At 41.2% G+C, this 16,615-nt stretch overlaps 1 protein-coding gene across 1 annotated transcript; it reads right to left on the bottom strand.

Annotated features, from left to right (window-relative positions):
• Positions 1-280: 280 nt before the first annotated feature.
• stra6l (STRA6-like) lies at positions 281-15,928 on the bottom strand (the record flags this gene model as incomplete). Its single annotated transcript, XM_079999541.1, has 18 exons — positions 281-528; positions 736-879; positions 1,829-1,992; positions 3,254-3,373; positions 3,487-3,604; positions 3,932-3,980; positions 4,073-4,154; positions 4,503-4,578; positions 4,967-5,120; positions 6,176-6,284; positions 6,580-6,653; positions 7,253-7,378; positions 7,672-7,717; positions 7,897-8,017; positions 8,267-8,397; positions 9,512-9,612; positions 9,739-9,811; positions 15,846-15,928. The coding sequence occupies 18 exons, from the start codon at positions 15,926-15,928 to the stop codon at positions 281-283; spliced, it is 2,019 nt and encodes a 672-aa protein (XP_079855667.1).
• Between the last annotated feature and the right edge of the window lie 687 nt (positions 15,929-16,615).

Genomic DNA, 16,615 nt, shown 5'->3' with positions numbered 1-16,615 from the left:
GGCAGAATGGCTCCCGACTCCTGAGTCATTGAAAAGATTTGTTCGCTACGAACAAATCGTTCATGATTGCATCACTAACCTTCAGAAGGCCATAATAATAAACACTGTTATACATGTTTCAGACATTGTTAGTGGTTAACAGGAAGGATTCCATTGCATATAGTGTGCCGTGGCAGAAAAAAAGTTTAGGAAACCCTGGCATATAGCATATGTTCCACTCTGCAAAAGTTAACCCTTCATTAAAAACACTTGGAATTCTGAATAACCGTCGACTGCTTCTTTATCGTTTTGCTTCTGCGGTGACCGTGTTCCCAGGTGCCGGTAAAGATTCCATCGCTCGGCCGTTCTCCATTTGCGAGGCCATGACCCAGGTCCTTATCGCGACGCCCAAGTCCACCTGATGGCCCTGGGACTGTTCTGAGGACAATGACAATGAAGATCTGGAATGATGCTTCCTGAGGAGGATCAGACGGGGGTTCCTCAGCAGGGTGTAAAAGAGCGCCCAGCGGCCCCTGGATCTGCCGTGCACTGAGGAATATGGAACCCAGGGTGGGGAATCGGGGAGAAAAGGATGGAAAGGGAAGGGAAGAGAAAAGGATGAATATTAACTGTGCGCAAGAGATAGAGCACATGGAAGTATCAGATACTCTGGTGCAGGGGTTCGCAAACTGGGGTCGGCGGCCTCATATGGGTCCTCAAAGGAATTCCCGGCAGTCATACGCACAAGGTACTCACCCGACGGCGTGTTGCTGAATGTGGAATACACCCCGGCAGGTTGTCTCTCCAGTGAGCTGGAGATCAGCAGCTGGCAGAAACACACCATGGTGGGGTTGTTGTGGTGGTGGTCTGCAAAGATCATACCCACCCACGTACTGTAGCCTGGAAATCACACACACACACACACACACATACACAAATTATATATATATATATACATATACAGTATACACGCAGACGCACACCAGCCAGCTTGCTTTGCAGCCCCCTACGCAGCAAGCTACGATGCACTGCTTGTTCTGACACCTTTTTATTATAGCAGCATGAACTTTTTCAGCATTTCGTGCTACAGTAGCTCTTCTGTGGAATCCCACCAGAGGGGCCAGACCACTGCATACACCCCACAAGACCCGCCATTTTGGAGATGCTCTGACCCAGTCATCTAGTAGTCAGAATTTGGCCCTTGTCAAAGTTACTCAGACCTTTATGCTTGCTCATTTTTCCTGCTTCCAACATATCAGACATATATTCATACATTTCTCTATAAAATATATACATAAAATGTAATGAGCTCAAATATCCCAAAATGCAAGGCGGTGAAAAGGGATTTGGTTGTTTCACAAATAACCGTGGAATGTCTGTGATCCCTCACATAATTTGTCAATCACACAATGAAATATCATGAACAACGAAGGACTAATATTGCTGTGGTGTGGGGATGGTGTGGTGAGCAGCCACACCTGACCTGGATCTAGGTGATTGGGTTCAGGGTGGCTGCATACCTGTTGCTCGTTGGTTGGTCTAACGAGCAACAGGTTAAAACTCCCATTCACACACACACAGGATAGTAGCCCATGTCATGGGCTTCCTTGGCTAATTCCAGCTAGCACATGTGCTGCAATAAGCTGATGTTTTCAACCCCCCGTTTGTGTCTCTGTGCTGGAGGGCCCTGAAAACATCACTTGGATGGGGTGTGGTGGTGAAACTGCCAGATTTCCATTTAATCCCAGCATCCTATGTAATAATCTAGATCAAACCACACATACAGAGTGGATTGTGTATTGTGGTTTGATCTCATAGATATTATTAGGGGGCGGTGAGGAATCCCTACCGGGGTCCATGGCCTCATATCCCCGCTGCATGATAGTGCGGTCCATGCGAGACACCAGCCACGTGCCGACCACGACACTGGAGAGCAGCCGCAGCATGCAGTTGCTCAGCCCCATCACCACGTTGTAGAAGAAAAAGAAGTAGTTGAAGCAGTGGAATGCCTTTCTGGATTAGGAAATGCACGGGGTGGCACAAGATTTTAAAATACAAAAGTTTTATTTTATTAAAAATTATAAAACAATAACTGAATAACACATTTAATAACAAGCACACACAAAAATCAACAGTGATAAAATATTAGAAATATATATTTTTAATTGTGTTCAGCTATTTGCCACCGAAATGATTCTTTTGACAGTTTTGAAACAGCTAAAAGATCATCCAGTGATTTCCCCTTATGTGGTGTACTCACACAGGTGTACTTTGAAAAAGTGTGACTTCAAAAATAAAGTCTTTGAATATAGGTATTTTAGACAACTGACAATTTTCGGGAACATATGAATACCTGATCCTCTCTTAGCTATGACTAACTTTTTTTGTTTTTGTCAGTATTGACTAGTTTTAAGTTGTTATTTTGACATAATGCACTGACATCATATGAGCACTTAATAAATTGCATTAATTTACAAAAAAATATTGATTTTTTTACTGATAAGAGTAATTTTATTCAGATTTCTTGCAGCTATGTTGCACTTGTACCTTGTTGAATTTAGAAACTTAAATTAAAGTAGAGGTTGCTCCAATGGTCGATGTATGCTTTGATTCTTTCTGCCTCTCATGTTAGTTGCTTTAGACAAAAGTGTCTGCTAAATTAATAAATGTAAAATAAAAATAAAAACCTTACAGTCTTAAAAATGTCCTTGGTCAATACATTTCCGAAAATTGAGCAAGTGAATTACTCCAACCAGTCTTTATTCATTCAGCTAATCTGTATGGCTAAACATACTACTCTGCATTTTAGATGGTAAATTATATTAAGCAAATAGTCATAATTTGTACCATATATGTCCATACCAATAATTTATCCTGTGCATAGAATCACATTTACTATATTATGCATATTTTTGGTATATTTGGCTATTTTGTATTTGTTATTTAATTTATGAAATGTAATTCAATTTAATTAAATCAAATTTTATTTTAAGTGTAATTCATTAAAATTTCTTTTTCATCAAATTTTATTTGATTTTATTATTTATCAGACTGTTAAGCTAAATTGTGAAATAAATTCCGATTGTTTCCTATTCTGAAATGGTTAAAAAAAAGTTGGGAAAAAAAACAACAAAAAAAAAAAAACAGGAGATGAAAGTTCATTCCAAAGTGATCTTCCTTGCTCTTGATTCGATTTTAACTATTAGGAGCTCATTTTTTTTTCAGAGTATATTTCATCCCAGACTTATTGATGAGAGTGTCTGGTTGCAGTGACCTGTTGTTGAGAGCCAGAGGCTTCTGTTTATCTTCAGGACACAGTTTGTCCTGCAGGAAGAAGAACTGCACAACCACCACCTGCAGGATCACCAGGCTGATGACCACACCTATGGTCAGACTGTGGGAGGACAACGAGTTAGAAACACCCCTCTCTCTCTCTCTCTCTCTCTCTCTCTCTCTCTCTCTCTCGCTCTCTCTCTCTCTCTCTCTCTCTCTCTCTCTCTCTCTTACAGCACCAAGCCCAGGTTGGTGAGCATGGTGAGCACTTGGCCATTTTGAATGGGAAGCACCAGCAGGTAGACGAACAGGAGAACGAACAGGAACTGGATGAAGTGGACAATCAGGTAGCCTGGAAACCCCCAAAAGACATTGCTGAGTAAAAATGTGACATAATATGGAATTTGGAATTTTCTTTTTGCCCCAATACCAGTGTACTTATTTTAAGACCACATCTCAAATCACAATGGAACCTGGTTAACTGAGCTCCAATGAGGCAATTTCGAAGGCCCAAAGCCTTCGACAAATCCTATTAAAACCCTAAATCCTATTATTTACTCTTTGTTGATCGTTAATATCCTATTATTTACTCTTCATTGATCGTTAATATTTTCTGAAAATTCATGTAAATATCATTTTAAATATAAATGCAGATTCATTATAAAACTGAAGTTCCTACCCCACAGCGTGAAAGCAATTTGCCACCCTGAGTATCTCGCGATGGCGGCCTGTGAAAAACACAATGTCGTTACAAATTAGTTGTTAAATATCACAGAGTGCGTGCATGCGTGTGTGTCTGGCAGGGGTGTGTGACACTCACCACACTCACAGCGGAAGTCGGTGTGCAAAGCTTCTCGGGCAGGAAGGACTTTTGCCCCGCCCACAGTCTCTTAATTTGCTTCCTGTTGTAAAATTTCAAAACATTTTCCATGTCATCCAATCGCAACTGTCCCACGCCTCCATGTCCCCTGCGGCCACATGGCATTTGTTCGGCCATTGCACGTATATACGTGATTTACCGATAGACTGGAGGAATCAAATGGATGAACCAGGTTGGATTCTGAAAAGACGATTTGAAGCCTCCAGGCTGAGTTCACGCTCGCCATCTCTTAGCAGAAGATGGAACGGGTGAGATTGGTGGCGGCCCAATGGTGTCCAAAGTAATAATAGGTTCTATGACTTCTAGGAAAGAAAAACCTGGTTCATGCATGCCTTGATCTACTATAAAAAATTCCTTAATGCTCTCCTACCTGTAGCATGCGAGGACATGGAAGGTGTAGACCACTGAGGTGAAGCTGGCAAAGATGGTGGTCGCCAGCCATGACTCTGGACCATATGAAAAATCACTCCTTTGGTGAATTGAACTTTGTTTTTCTTTGGAAATTATTTTATTAATAAACTATTCTCACGTATGCATATACACTTTTTACACATCATACACATTTTTTCAAGTCCTATCAATGTCCTAATGCACATATCCTTGTCAGGCTACAGTTGAACACTGTACGTTTTTTCCTGCACCGTTTTGGGTTTTGGTCATCAGAAAAAAATGAATACTGTACTGCATAATAACAAATAATTTGTTTCATGGGTGTAAACTTGTATCTTTCATCCAAAATATGGCGCGCGCACACACACACACACACACACACACACACACACACACACACACACACACACACACACACACACACACTTAGCCTAAGCCACTCACTCCTTGCCACATAGGTGAACGCCTCCAGTCGTGGTATGATGGCTGCCAACTCCTGGCTCTGGTTGCAGGAAGCAGCCAGATGTTCCAGATCATTCTTCCACATGTCGAGCTGGTCAAAGGCTAGATCACTCAGATGGTAATCTGCTAATGTCATCTAGTGGATGGATGGGTGGATGGACAGAATGGCAGTATACATATGTAAACCGATCAGCAACAACATTAAAACCACTGACAGGTGAAGTGAATAATATCATCTTGTTCCAGTGGCACCTGTCAAAAGGTGGGATATATTAGGCAGCAAGTGATCAGTCAGTTCTTGAAGTTGATGTGTTGGAAGCAGGAACAATTTGCAAGGGTAAGAATCTGAGCGACTTTAACAAGGGCAAATGGCTGGATGACTGGGTCAGAGCATCTCAAAATTGGCAGGTCTTGTGGGGTGTTCCTGCAGTAAGCAGTGGTTAGGACCTACCAAAAGTGGTACAAGGAAGGACAACCAGCGAACCGGCGACAGGGTCATGGCGGCCATGGGCTCATTGATGCATGTGGGGAGCAAAGTCTAGCCTCTCTGGATATCCCACAGAAGAGCTACAGTGGCATAAATTGCTGAAAAAGTTAATGCTGCTATGACATAAAGGTGTCAGAACACACAGTGCATCACAGCTTGCTGCGTATGGGGCTGCGTAGCCGCAGACCGGTCAGAGTGCCCATGCTGACCCCTGTCCACCGCCAAAATCGCCTACAATTGGCACTTGAGCATCAGAACTGGACAGGGCAGCAAGGAAGAAAGTGTCCTGGTCTGATGAATCACATTTTCTTCTACATCATGTGAATGGTTAGGGTCCGATCCCATCGAGCATCTGTGGGATGTGCTTGAACAACAAACCTGATCCATGGAGGCCCCACCTCACAACTTACTGGACTTGAAGGATCTGCTGCTAACGTCTTGGTGCCAGATACCACAGTGCACCTTCAGAGGTCCATGCTTTGATGGGTCAGAGCTGTTTTGGCCGCACGAGGATGAGCTACATGATATAAGTGGTCATTGGTGCCCACCGATAACCACAAATATTGTGTAGCTCCCCACCAAATTGGTGGTGTTTTTTTAAGGTTACGGCTGATCGGTGTATATCCCTTCACCATTACGTCACCAACAGTCCCAATCAAGGTCAGAAGCTGTACAATGACACATACTCTGTGGTGTGTGCTTACCGTGTAGAGTCCTATGAGTGATATGATGGTGGTGCCAATGAGTCTGTTGGGGAACTTGAAGTATGGATCCCATTGGTACACTCTTCTCTGGAACCAACTCACTGTATTACTGTTGAACACAACACACCACTGGATGTCAACCAGGATTTGCACCCAAGAGATTCATTCTGCATTGTAATTTCTTCACATTTGTCCTTGTCAAGCTGCTTCATGGACGTCCTTTAATTTAGGATTTTTTCACTTATTATTCTCTCTATTATTCTCTGTCAGGGTGGGGACATTGACCACCCTTTGCAAACCCCTGTATAAGTGCGTGTGTGTATGTGTATGTGTATGTGTACGTGTATGTGTGTGTGTGTGTGTGTGTGTGTGCGCATGCATGTGTGTGTGTGTTGCTTGTCTGCCTGTGGGGAAGTGTCTTCCTCAGCAGTCTCCTGACATGCTGAACATGGTGCTGCTGCATCAGCTCCCCCGTCTCCTGTAAAGTACAAAAAAAATAAAAATTTTGTGTAAAAAAAACAAAAAAACAATGTTCTAACATTTTATTTTTATTTTATTTATTTTTGAAAAGCACGAAAGTACATTTTTATTGAACGCCAGCTCAGATTAAAAAAAAAAAAAAAAAAAGAGCCTACAGATATATGCATAAACTAGGGCTGTCAAACAATTAAAATAATTAATCAAGATTAATTGTGCAGTATTGGTGCGAGTAAACACGATTATTTGCAATTTTTTAATTTACACAAATTTGAAGATTTTTCTGGCAGACATTACTAAAAAGGAGAAGGGCAATAGATGCTTTAATAAATGGTGACTCTGGGGGGAGAGTTGGCAGCAGGCTGCAGTGGCGCTCTCCGTCATTCAAACATATGCATTAAAGTGAAACTGGTGGATTTAGGTCAAACTCGGAAAATGTGTTAAAGGCCTCAAAGAAATTAACAACATAAAAATGTATTGCTAATGCATTACCGCAATACATTTCTAATGCCATTAACTTCGACAGCCAAAGACAGAAGACAAAAGACAAACAGACAAACAGACAAACAGACAAAACCAGCTACACAGGGGTGTGTTAACCTCCTGCTCCAGTTGCAGATGTATGCGGACGGCTTTGACCAGCATGTAGACAAACCGTCCGAGGAGGAAGATGAGCGAGAGGATGGACGGCCACTGGATGACCAGCTTCTGGTAGTGACCCAACTCCTGCTCGCACACGCACACACGCACGCACGCACGCACGCACGCACACACACACACACACACACACACACACACACACACACATTTCAAACAAAACAGACAAAAATGCAAGAAACTTATAACGCCATGGCCTACAACAGGAGTCACTATCACTTATAACCAACCAGCTTACCAACTGACAGACCAACTGGTCAATCGTTCGCTTAATCAATAAATCAATCAACCAATCAATATATCAACCAATCAACCAATCAATCAGTTCATATTTAGTTTGCAGGACCCCAGTACTCACTTACCTTGCCAGCTGGACAGATGAATGTGTCCCAGAGCGTAACAATGATCCTGCAGTCAGAAATACATACGTAAACATTTTAAGAAATTCAAAGAGAGATTTACATCATTGCTTAACCAGTTTGTAATGTGCTGGACTAAATGGGCCGCTTTTTGATGCTCGTTCTATACATTCGTCTAAATAAACCAGTGGCTTGTGGCGGATCTAAAAGACAACCTGAGATGTTTACCAGAGTAGACAGTAAATTATTCCCAGCACTGCTCCAGTGCCTCTGAAAGGTGTAGACAGGCAGGCAAAGAAGGGGAAATAGACCAGACCCACCTCCAAAGCACCAACCAGGTACACTATGGCTGGGGACAAAGAAACATTAAACGTTACACTGTTTGTTCTATCCTCTCTCTGTAGTTTTTGGCATTTCTGGTGATCTCTATGAGATTGAAAACAAAAATATGAAATCTAAAACTAAAAAACAACATACAAATAGCCTCCAATCCAATCGATGTGTACCCTACTACATCCTGTATTTCAGGAGTTTTACAGTAAGTCATTCATTGTGTTGCAACTAGGTGCAGAACTACGAGCGCACAGTGGGGGTTTACCTCTGGCCCAGGAAGGTGAGTCGAAAGCGATGTACTGCTCAGAGAACAGCAGCAGGACGCTAGAAGAGATGGCGCCGAACGCAAAGCCATACGACCAACGGTTACTGAGGCTTCCTATAGTATCCAGTGGTCTGCAGCAGAACAACAGACAAACAACTACGGTCTTCCATCACCAACAACAACAATTCCATAAGTGCTCTCATATGATAATTATATGGATTATAATCCATATTATTATTATTATCACAATGGGACAACTGGGTCTCTACAGTCTCCGTCGCCCCCTCCGCTCACAAACCAAAGCCTCTCTTGAAAAGAAGGGTCCAAAATGCATTCACAGACTTTGCTACTCCTTTGGGATAGACTTTCTTTCAATTCTAGGGCTTTGCCAAGGGGTTCCCAATGGTTTCCTGTTCAGAGGATTTGGAATTCTAAGCAGGGCTGGAAATGAACACCTGCCAACCTGCGGGTAAAGCTGTCGAGTTACTCGTCAACTCTTGGCTGGCTGGTCGGGACGGGAGTGTGAAGTTTTGTTGATGGCCCATGGATTTTAGACATATTAGATTAATTCTGAACTTTTGCGGCGATATATAATTGGGGCAAGAAAGCCAAATGAAAAACATCATGTTTCAAATAAACGGAGGAAACAGATGAACAAAATAGAAATAAAGGCGATGGAGGGGAGGAGAAGAAGAGGAAAATGAAAAATGCCGATCAGGTCGCAAACGGGTTGTTTTTGACAAAGTTTAAAAAAGTATATTGTACTGATTTCAATGTCCCTGGTTTCATGAAATACTAGATAATAAATATAAATATTTTTAAAAGAATGCAGTGGCTGATAATCTAATTTATTTCAAGTTTATTTATTTCAAGAATTTGTGGCGAGTGGCTGTTAACTTTAAAATCTAGGAGACATATCGGCCAGTAAACCAAAAAGTTTATTTTCAAGCCCTGATTCTACAAAGCTACGTTTACAACTTCCGTATCCAAATCCGATTTTTTTGCTCATGTGACGCAGATCTGTTTTCTTTCATAACAGTGTGAACAGAAAAAAATCACACAGAATGGGATCATCGGACATCGCTGTTGTTTCCAATATTCCTCCTCTCTCTACAACAACATCGACTTGTCTGGGACTCTTCACCGTGGAGCCGGTGGAAAACCACGCTGCGCGCCGCGCCCGTACACTGCGCCAACGCGTCCGGTGGACTCCTATCGTTAGACACCTGAAAGTCTCTGACTCACACCACTATGGCGAAACGTCCGTCCAGGAAGGGCAGTCTGCGGTCTATGGGCAGACGCCGGGCTCTCCTTTGGAAGGACGACAACACTGCTATGATCACCACCTGCAAAACATGCAAATGAAGAGAACGACACAGTGAGCCTTACAGATACTAAAACCTAAAACTCTCGGCTGGGAAACAAAGCGGAAATATAGCAGGAGGAAGACCCCCTCGTTGAGGTCTACTTACAGCTGGGATCATGGACAGATGTAGAAAGAGATCCATAGAGATTCCACTGTGACAGCTTGGCTGCCAGGAGCCCCTGGAGACAATATGTACTTTAGTGGTGTTTTACTCATACACAGATGTACAGCATTCCAAAATGCTTCTTCACTGCTCTCTCGGGGGGAGCATATCTTTTATTGTAGGGTGCAACATAGGTGGAGATAAAGGTTAAGGTTGTAGGTTTGGGTATAGGTGAGCTAGACAGGGTTTTATTGCCAGGCTGAAGTGTCCAATGTTGGACACTGTGTCCACTGTGGTGCTGTCTGCGTGAGTGTAACCAGAAAGTCCGGTCCCTCCTACCAGAGATGAGAGGGACAAACAATGGGTTGCCATGGCGTGTTGGGTCTATGTATGTATTTGTAATGTAAATGTCAACCAGTGAGCCATAATGTGCTATAAACTGCAGTTTGGTTAATGGACACATGTTGGCTTCAGAAAACGTCTGACCGAACTTCTCACGAGAAACACAAAATACATTTTTCCCCCACAACATTTAAGGTCTCACAATCCCAGTTTACTTCTTCCAATGGGTGTCTTGGGTGGGATTTTGATAATTGTTCAAGAGGATGTATATTTTGGCCGTGGTTGCCTTGATTGACAGGTGTTTCATTCACATTTGAACAAGGTTGGCATTTCTTCCTTACCCTGAAGTAGCTCACCAACTATTAACAGTAAAACAATCGCAAGGAAGTATAACTGCGCCATTTGCTTCTACCCCAGGACTCAATACAAACCACATCGTCTCTATTTTGTGGAGCAGTTTATATTTTGCCAGAGCAGCATTAATTGTACGTATTAAAATGGTAAAAAAGGGGTCAATGCAGTGAATGACGCTTTGTGATTGGTCCACTCCAGTATGCTCTCCACTGTTTATCCATGATAGTTACAGCCTGCAATGTTCAGCAAACTTTGATACGTTCTTATTTTTTTGCCACATTGTTCCTCATTTAATATGTATCTGAACTCTTTCTTCTTTTGATGCCCTGTGTGTTGAGTCTTATGTCACAATGCACTTGGAGTAAATTCTAATTTGACGAGACATTGCATTCAGTTTTGGAAATAAGTTCACTTTCCTAACCTCGCCAATATTTTTATACGCTTTGATCGGTTTTAAGTATAGATACAGATAATATATAGATATAGATATATATCAAACAGCAGCTACTCACGGCGTTGTCTCTGGAGTGCGTATCATGGTGATAGATTAGTTTCACTTCTCCAACTGTAGATGGAGCATACACAGAATGATCTGAGGAGAGGAAGCTGCCACTTCTCTGTTTCCTGGTTTCCTGGTTTTCTAGTTTCCCGGTTGACCTTTAGAGCCCAGATTCAACACTAGATTCCTCTCTCTCTCTCTCTCTCTCTCTCTCTCTCTCTCTCTCTGTCACTGCTTCTCTCTCTCTCTCTCTCTCTCTCTCTCCATGTCTTGCTTTGTCTGTTTTCTCCTCATTCCTTCACTCATTTAACGCACACACACACACACACACACACACACACACACACACACACACACACACACACACACACACACACACACACACACACACACACACACAAACACACACACACACCTTATCGACTACTGGTGTTATTCAGTATATGGAGTGTAAACACCAAACTCAGTGACGATAATGACCGACAGTTCATTCACCTCAGCCTCCCCTTCCACTCATTTCCTCTCCCTATCTTCTCTGTCTCTGTTACTCTCTATGTGTGTATTGTTTTTTTCAGATTTGCAACTTTCTGCCTGCTATTTTGCCCCCGCCGCACGGTCAAAGGCTTGCGCGGGCATTCACTTCATTAAAACTGACCTATTATGCTCCTTTTTATACAAGTTAACATAGGTCTCTCAGGTCCCCAAAACATGTTTTTGAAGTTTATTACTGAAAATACCACTCTGATTATGCATGAGAGCCATTTTAACATGCCTCCGTAGCCATTGTGTTCCTGACACTCTGTTTCAGTGGGTGGAGCCACCCTCCTGAGGCCAGGAGTTCTGTGAGCGAATGGGGTTTAAGCATGGCTTCCGAGTTCTTTGGTATTCTCTCTGTTATATTTCAGCTTATCATTCCAGCAAAATCTGTTTCTGAACAGATTTGAGGCGATAGATAAACAAACCATTTGCTGAATCTTCACTCATTTTCAATCTACAAGGGCTCATTTGAAAGTTTGTTCCAACTTTGTTTGCTGTTCTCCAAGCTTGTCAGAGACACCGCGCCGCGACGCACCGGGAATCTGGGACGCAGAAATATTTTCTTTCATGTAAACGTCGGGAAAAAAACAAACAAATAAATAAATAAACAAATACATCTACAATTACAAAAACAAACGCTGTGTGTTTGGAGAAACACACAGCGGATGGGGTGGAGCAGGTGACCATATATAGAAATTCATGAAGAGCTGACATCAGCTCGTGAGCGCTCAGAGCGTTCTGAAGCCTCAGCGTTGTGTTCACAGCGATTACTTTGTCATTAGTTTACCCCATTATTTGACACCTTGGCCACAACTTTATAAAATTAACCTTAATATATATAACATTATTATAAACTGTATATGATAGAAAAGAAGGAAAAGCATAATAGGTCCTCTTGAAAGAATGTGCGTGATTTAACCAATTTCTTTTACACCAGCTTTCAACAAATGAATCGATGGATCACACATTTTAGGGAAATGTGCCCCATGCACCATTCCCAAAACCACCACCATTGAAGCAGAGTTGGGTGAAGCTTTTTCCTGTTTGGGGCCAGATTAGTAATGCAAGACTTGCAAACGGTTCGTCCGTAGTGAAGCAATCTGTTAAATCAATCAGGAGTCTGGAGTCACTCCTGCAAAAGTCAGATGTTTCTTTTGTTTATGACTCGGTAACTGCAGTCAGGTACAGAGGCATCAGTTGATCAGTTGATAGGAGTGCAGAGCATGGAGCGTGGAAGTGCTATTATAGATCGGGGGCTATTCATAAAACATTTGGGGCAGAAGCCCTGGACGCCCACCCCTAACAATGCCACTGTCAAAAATGTTGTATTACCGTAATACCTGAAAGTGGGGGGACAAAAAATCCCCCCACCCAAAATCCCCACTTATTCCGGCGCCCCTGGTTGAGTCTCAATATATTGATTTGTGATATAATATCATTTTGATTTGCAAGTCATGCATTCTCCGCGAGAAGCCCAGCAGGCTCCTGAAGTTTCAATTCAGTGAGTGAGTGAATGGATAATTGAGGATGATGAATGGATGCGTTTAAAGGGCCAAGGCACCACTCAGGCCAAAAGGTTTCCTCGGAGCCCCAGTTAAAAATAATTTTGACAGAATTAAATGATTAATGTGAGAATTCCATCCAGTCAATTCTGTCCATTCTGAATAAAATGAACAAAGACTCGGAACCTCAAAGGATTATTTTTGCGAAACTACCACTATTACAGTGAAAGAAAAGTACTATTATTATTATTATTAATAATAATAACTATTCACGAATGGGATAGGCTGTTTTATTTATTTATTATTTTCCACCATGTTAACTGAAGGGCTTTATATACTTTCCCCACCGGTCAATAGTGTTTTCCCATGAGAAAGACAGAGAGACATGGACTCTTTTTCCAAATTCATTTAAAACGGGACTGAGTTAGAGTGATAGTATAAGTGTACAACAAACATTAAGAACTTAACCTTGGTCTATAAACAGTGGTTCCTATCCTGTGATCAGGGCAGCTGCGTGTACTCGCTGTCCACACATGTTGATACAGGTTTTGCAGTCTCCATGACGTAGAGAGTGTCTTGAAATGTACATTTTGAATGTTTAAATTTGTATCTGAATTTTGGAAAATTGGATTTACTTACTTAAAAATTGTTTTTCCTCAAAAATTATGAACAAAAACAGATAAAAAAATTGGTCATATAGGAAATGTGAGGCTGACGTTACATTGCCGGAGCAAGCCGCCAACAGGTTCTCCTCACTTAAGGACAAACCTGTTTAACGACCATTCGGACTTAAGACCAGCTCTCTGACCAGTCTGTATTGAACACTGCGTACAATACCGCGGCGACTCAGCGTCAAGCATCTCATCACACATCACCCTTTATACTCTATATATACTATATACACTATATACACTATATATACTATATATACTTTATATAATATATAAAATATATATGGTATATATAGTGTGTATAGTGTATACTTTATAAACTATTTACTATATAGTGTATAACACTATATACTATATATATTTAAACACCAGTGTATAATTGATACACTATATACACTAAACAATATATACTATATATACTTTATATACTATATACACTATATACACTATATATACTATATAACCTTTATATATTTTATCCTCGCTTATTGACCAATTCATTCAACGACCTGGTTTTAGGAACTGAACTCGGTCGTTAAGTGAGGAGTACCTGTATTTAGGGGATCAACCACATTGACTGTGAATGTCAGTTGGTATTTTTGAGTTAAAAGGTGCCTTGGAAGTCTTGTCAGGTGAAAAACTGGCACAGAAAATCTTGCAGCCATCATGTATGAAGCCTCAACCCTTATTTTTCTCCCTTTTTTGTACATTTCATATATTCTGGCTATTTCTCTATGCAAGGAAATGGAAGTGATCCTCCAAAAACGGCGGCCGGGGTCCGGAGCAACCCATAGCAACCGTCTAACATCACATTCCCTATCAGCAATACACATACAAATACTGCATAGGCTACAATTCCAAATTCACTTCTAGGAAAGCATTCAGTTGCAGGGTGATTGTATTGGCAGTTGGAGTGTCTAGCCCACATTTACTTAAAACTTAAGAGACCAAGTCATATTTCCACTTCAGAATTTATTTTCCCCCAGACTTTCCAAGAGACAAAACAGTGACACATTGTTCTGTGCTGATTGTTTATTTTTCACGCAGACAGCGTCCCAACAAGAATGGTGTTGCCATGGTGATCCATTGAGGATTGGCTCCCTGGTTGGTGAGACATGGTTTCCCGGACAGGTCAGCAGCTCCCCTCCTTCGCGATCAAAATGTCCATTCTCGTCGTTCTGGGTAAAGGATCAGTGGCGCGTCAGTTACAATTCAAATTGTCATGGATGGTTCAATTTAATGGGAAATTCCACCCTGGTTCTGGACTCTATTGGTTAAAAAGTTGCTTAGCCACTAGTGATGCAAAGTTCACGAGTCCTGCATCGCTATTGGCCACAGATTTAAAGTGAGCTCTCATTCTGTTTGCTGCTCTTCCTAAATGCTCTGCGCATCGGAGAAGTACGATGCTTCTTTGGAGGTGGAATTTCCCTTCACGAAAATAATGCAGTTACGCAGAACACAATCAGTTGTGTTCCCATGTAGAATAAGTCCCTCATTTGTGAATGTAACTGTTGGGGAAAGTCCAAAAAATATTATTTTTATTATTATAAAAATTCTTTATCTTTTTTTTTTTTTTGGATTCAATAATGACTTATTTTGTTTTGACTTGTATGTTATGTGGTGTTGCCATGTAACTTGTACTTACTGTAGACCAACTTGCCCATATTGGGCTCTCTAATTAGCATAGTGCTACTTCACATTAACTTGTGTAGATAGATGTGTCAAATGTGTTATTTCTGATCTCATTGTCATTTATCTCTTTCTCGGTTGCACTCTGGAGATTAGTGAAGTGTTGTTTTGATCTGATTTGATCTGATCTCATCTGATCTGACCTGACCTGATCTGACCTGATCTGATCTGACCTGATCTGATCTGATGTACACTGCGTCCACAGACAAAGTTCCTGATTAAATAATAAAGTTCTTCCAATTCAACTTGAGGGCCGATGTGCATAAATGCGTTTTAGTTTGTATCTGTGTGTGTGTGTGTGTGTGTGTGTGTGTGTGTGTGTGTGTGTGTGTGTCTTTGTTTGATTGGCTGTGTGTGGGAGAGATGAGTGGGGTGGCGTTCCTTCAGTGCGTGTGTTTTTGTGAGTATTAAACCAAACAACACGTTTCATTAATAACTCCACCTTGTGTTTTCAAACCCCATGTTCCCTGAGATCTGAGCAGGTGTGTGTGTGTGTGTGTGTGTGTGTGTACTCACTGTCTCTCCACACACAGGGCACACTCGTTGGCGTAGGTGTTTCCATCGCTACCGCAGATGGGGTCAAAGTTCAACGGGCACATCAACTCCCCCGTTTCGTGGCAAGAAGGCTGCTGAGTGCAACAGCAGACAGATTAAAGTGGAGTTTGTGGATTCTGTTTTCTAAATTTCTTGATCGTATTCTACTCTTTCTATTGTTTTAATTTCAATTTGATCATTGTATTAATTATCCCTGTCCTCTCTGGAGGGATCTGGCTACAGACGGCCACTGTCTGGGTTTTACTTTGGAGGTAATTTTTTATTCTCATTTCTCAGTTACATTGAATTAAGCACTACGTTTGACATTGAGTATGACATTTTGATTAAAAAAACGCAAAAAAACAGCAACATTTAAATTAAGGCAGTAGCGGTAGAAAGGTTGTGAACCCCTTTAGAAATTTCTAAAAATGTGCTCAGTCAATCTTCATCTAAGTCTTATAAATAGATATAGAGGTCCCAACTAAACAAATAACACAAAAAAATAAGAATTTTCCTACATTAATTTATTGAGCAAAATGTATTTTATCTGTTTTTAGGAATTTTTAGGCCACATTGTAGGCAAAAATGTGTGCAGAAATTCAGACTACTAGCTACAACTAGCACCATTATAAATGTTTAAGAGAAAATAACAGTATATAAAAAAAGGCAAAATAAAATAAGATAAATAAAAACAAAAGATAAAAATAAAATGAAATAAATACATAAGTGAGCCATACGTAGTATATTAACTG

The sequence above is a fragment of the Zeus faber genome, assembly GCF_960531495.2.
Source record: "Zeus faber genome assembly, chromosome: 4".
Lineage (NCBI taxonomy): Eukaryota > Metazoa > Chordata > Actinopteri > Zeiformes > Zeidae > Zeus > Zeus faber.
The sequence above is the reverse complement of the archived record's forward strand: the minus strand, read 5'-3'. Positions and strand labels throughout refer to the sequence as shown.